Here is a 2,728-nt window from a genome sequence, read left to right on the forward strand (position 1 = left end):
TTTACTAACATAGACACTGGTATAACAATCAGCTCTCCGTGTGTCAAGGAGATGTGTTTGCCTTTACTCGTGAGTGTGTACAGAAAGCTGTCAATGGTCTCAGAGCATTGGGAAGACATTAAATATGTATGTTTATTAGTACATGACAAGCCACTTTACAAGACACCAATGTTCTCATTTTACAGCTGCAGAAACTGAGGTACAGAGCTACATGGCTTTCTCACGGTCACATTGAGTCAGGAATCAAACCCCGCTTTTGTGACTCCCAGATTTCACCCACAACACTAGACTACACAGGAGTAGACAGCATAACAGCGGAGAATCAAGGTACCAGCCCGGCTAGAGGTTCGGGGTTACAGTATCTATGTTGATGGTTTTGGCAGGACAAAGGTCAGATGCCTGGTGTCATAACTATAAAGGGAAGGGTAACAGCCCTCCTGTGTACAATACTGTGGAATCCCTCCTGGCCAGAGACTCCAAAGTCCTTTTGCCTGTAAAGGGTTAAGAAGCTCAGGTAACCTGGCTGACACCTGACCCAAAGGACCAATAAGGGGACAAGATACTTTCAAATCTTGGGGGGGGGAAGGCTTTTGTTTCTGCTCTTTGTTTTGGTGGGTGTTCGCTCTTGGGACTAAGAGGGACCAGACATCAATCCATGCTCTCCAAAACTTTCTAAACAAGTCTCTCATATTTCAAACTTGTAAGTACAGCCAGACAAGGCGCGTTAGTTTTATCTTTGTTTTCTCAACTTGTAAATGTACCTTTTGCTAGAGTGTTTATCTCTGTTTGCTGTAGCTTTGAACTTAAGGCTAGAGGGGGTTCCTCTGGGCTCTTTGAATCTGATTACCCTGTAAAGTTATTTTCCATCCTGATTTTACAGAGATGATTTTTACCTTTCTTTCTTTAATTAAAAGCCTTCTTTTTAAGAACCTGATTGATTTTTCCTTGTTTTAAGATCCAAGGGGTTTGGATCGGTGTTCACCAGGGAATTGGTGGAAGAGTCTCCCAAGGCTATCCAGGGAGGGAAAGGTTTTGGGGGGAAAGACAGAGTTTCCCAAATAACTCATAAATCATTTGGGTGGTGGCAGCAAAAGCAGATCTAAGCTGGTAGAGAAGCTTAGAAGTTTTCATGCAGGTCCCTACATCTGTACCCTAAAGTTCAGAGTGGGGAAGGAACCTTGACACCTGGAAAAGCAGAGATCCTGGAAAAACTCATCCATGGCTGCATTTAAACCTCAACAAAATTACAATGACACCACAAAACCCCAAATTGCCTTTTTCATGTCATATTCCATAGGTTATATTTATTTAATTATATGTCTTGATAGAGCCCATGGCAGACATGGAGAGATGGACTGGAGACTGGAGAAATCAAACGTCTATCACAGAATTCATCCTGCTGGGATTCGGGGATCTCCCTGAACTGCAGACTCCTCTCTTCCTGATGTTCCTGGTGATCTACATTGTGACCGTGGCAGGGAACATCCTCATCGTTGCGCTAGTTGTGGCTGATCAACATCTTCACACCCCCATGTACCTCTTCCTGGGAAACTTGTCCTGCTTGGAGACCTGCTACAGCTCCACCATCCTGCCCAGGATGCTGGCCAGTCTCCTGACTGGGGACAGAACCATTTCTGTCCCTGGCTGTGTAGCACAATTTGATTTCTTTGGTTCCCTGGTAGCTGTAGAATGTTGTCTCTTATCAGCGATGTCTTATGATCGGTATTTAGCGATATGCAAACCACTGCATTATGCAGCCCTTATGAATGGCAGCGTCTGCTTCCGACTGGCAGCTGGGTCTTGGGTAAGTGGGTTTGTGGCTTGCACCGTCACGGCATGTTGGATATCACAAATGACTTTTTGTGGCCCTGATGAAATTGACCATTTCTTTTGTGATTTCACCCCGTTAGTAAAACTGTCCTGCAGTGACACCCGCCTGATGGTTCTTGTGACCTTTCTGTTATCCTCCATATTAACACTGCCTCCCTTCCTATTAACCCTGGCATCCTATGTGTGCATCATCACCACCATCCACAGAATCCCATCCACCGCCGGGAGGCAAAAGGCCTTTTCCACCTGCTCCTCCCACCTCATTGTGGTGACACTCTACTATGGGACCCTGATCATTGTCTATCTGCTGCCAGACACCGACACGCTGAGATATCTGCACAAAGCGCTGTCTCTCTTCTACACAGTCCTGACTCCTCTGGCCAATCCGCTCATCTACAGCCTGAGAAACAGAGAGGTGAAGGAGGCTCTGAGGAACGCTGCTAGTGAGGCTGTGAATTTCAGAACAAATAGCAAACTATTTTGTATGTAGTTATTGTACGTTGCAATAAAGTCAAGATAATGGGAACTCATCTCGTGGTGCTGTGAACCACAGTTCGTCCAGGCAGCCCTTACCCACTAAAGCAGTTCCGTTAAATACCACGGGACACCTGCTGTCAGGAAGAGCTACCTGTATGAATAAGGGGAGGTGGGCCAAGCAATCCCCTAGATCTGCCTGGGGAAATGGAGCCAATGGGGCAGAACCCATCCAGTTCCTACTGAACTCAACTGCATTTATTACCCACTGACATCAATGGTAGAAGCAGGGGGTTGGAAATGATGAATTTCCCCACAGTGCGGAGGGTCTATCTAAGGCATATGTGTCACTCATTTCCACACCAAGACCCTCTTTTTAGCAGTGAAGTGTAAAAGAAGTGGCCTGTAGCCTTTGTGTAGACCA

The 2,728-nt window shown here is 46.0% G+C and overlaps 1 protein-coding gene across 1 annotated transcript; it reads left to right on the forward strand.

Annotated features, from left to right (window-relative positions):
- Positions 1 to 1,333: 1,333 nt before the first annotated feature.
- On the forward strand, positions 1,334 to 2,320 carry LOC135886528 (olfactory receptor 10A4-like). Its single transcript, XM_065414265.1, has one exon. The coding sequence runs from the start codon at positions 1,334 to 1,336 to the stop codon at positions 2,318 to 2,320; it is 987 nt and encodes a 328-aa protein (XP_065270337.1).
- Positions 2,321 to 2,728: the final 408 nt, after the last annotated feature.

The sequence above is a fragment of the Emys orbicularis genome, chromosome 12 (genome assembly GCF_028017835.1).
Source record: "Emys orbicularis isolate rEmyOrb1 chromosome 12, rEmyOrb1.hap1, whole genome shotgun sequence".
Classification (NCBI taxonomy): domain Eukaryota; kingdom Metazoa; phylum Chordata; order Testudines; family Emydidae; genus Emys; species Emys orbicularis.

Coding starts and splice junctions, on each gene's coding strand:
- LOC135886528 (XM_065414265.1), top strand. CDS start 1,334: ATGGCAGACATGGAGAGATGGACTGGAGACTGGAGAAATCAAACGTCT.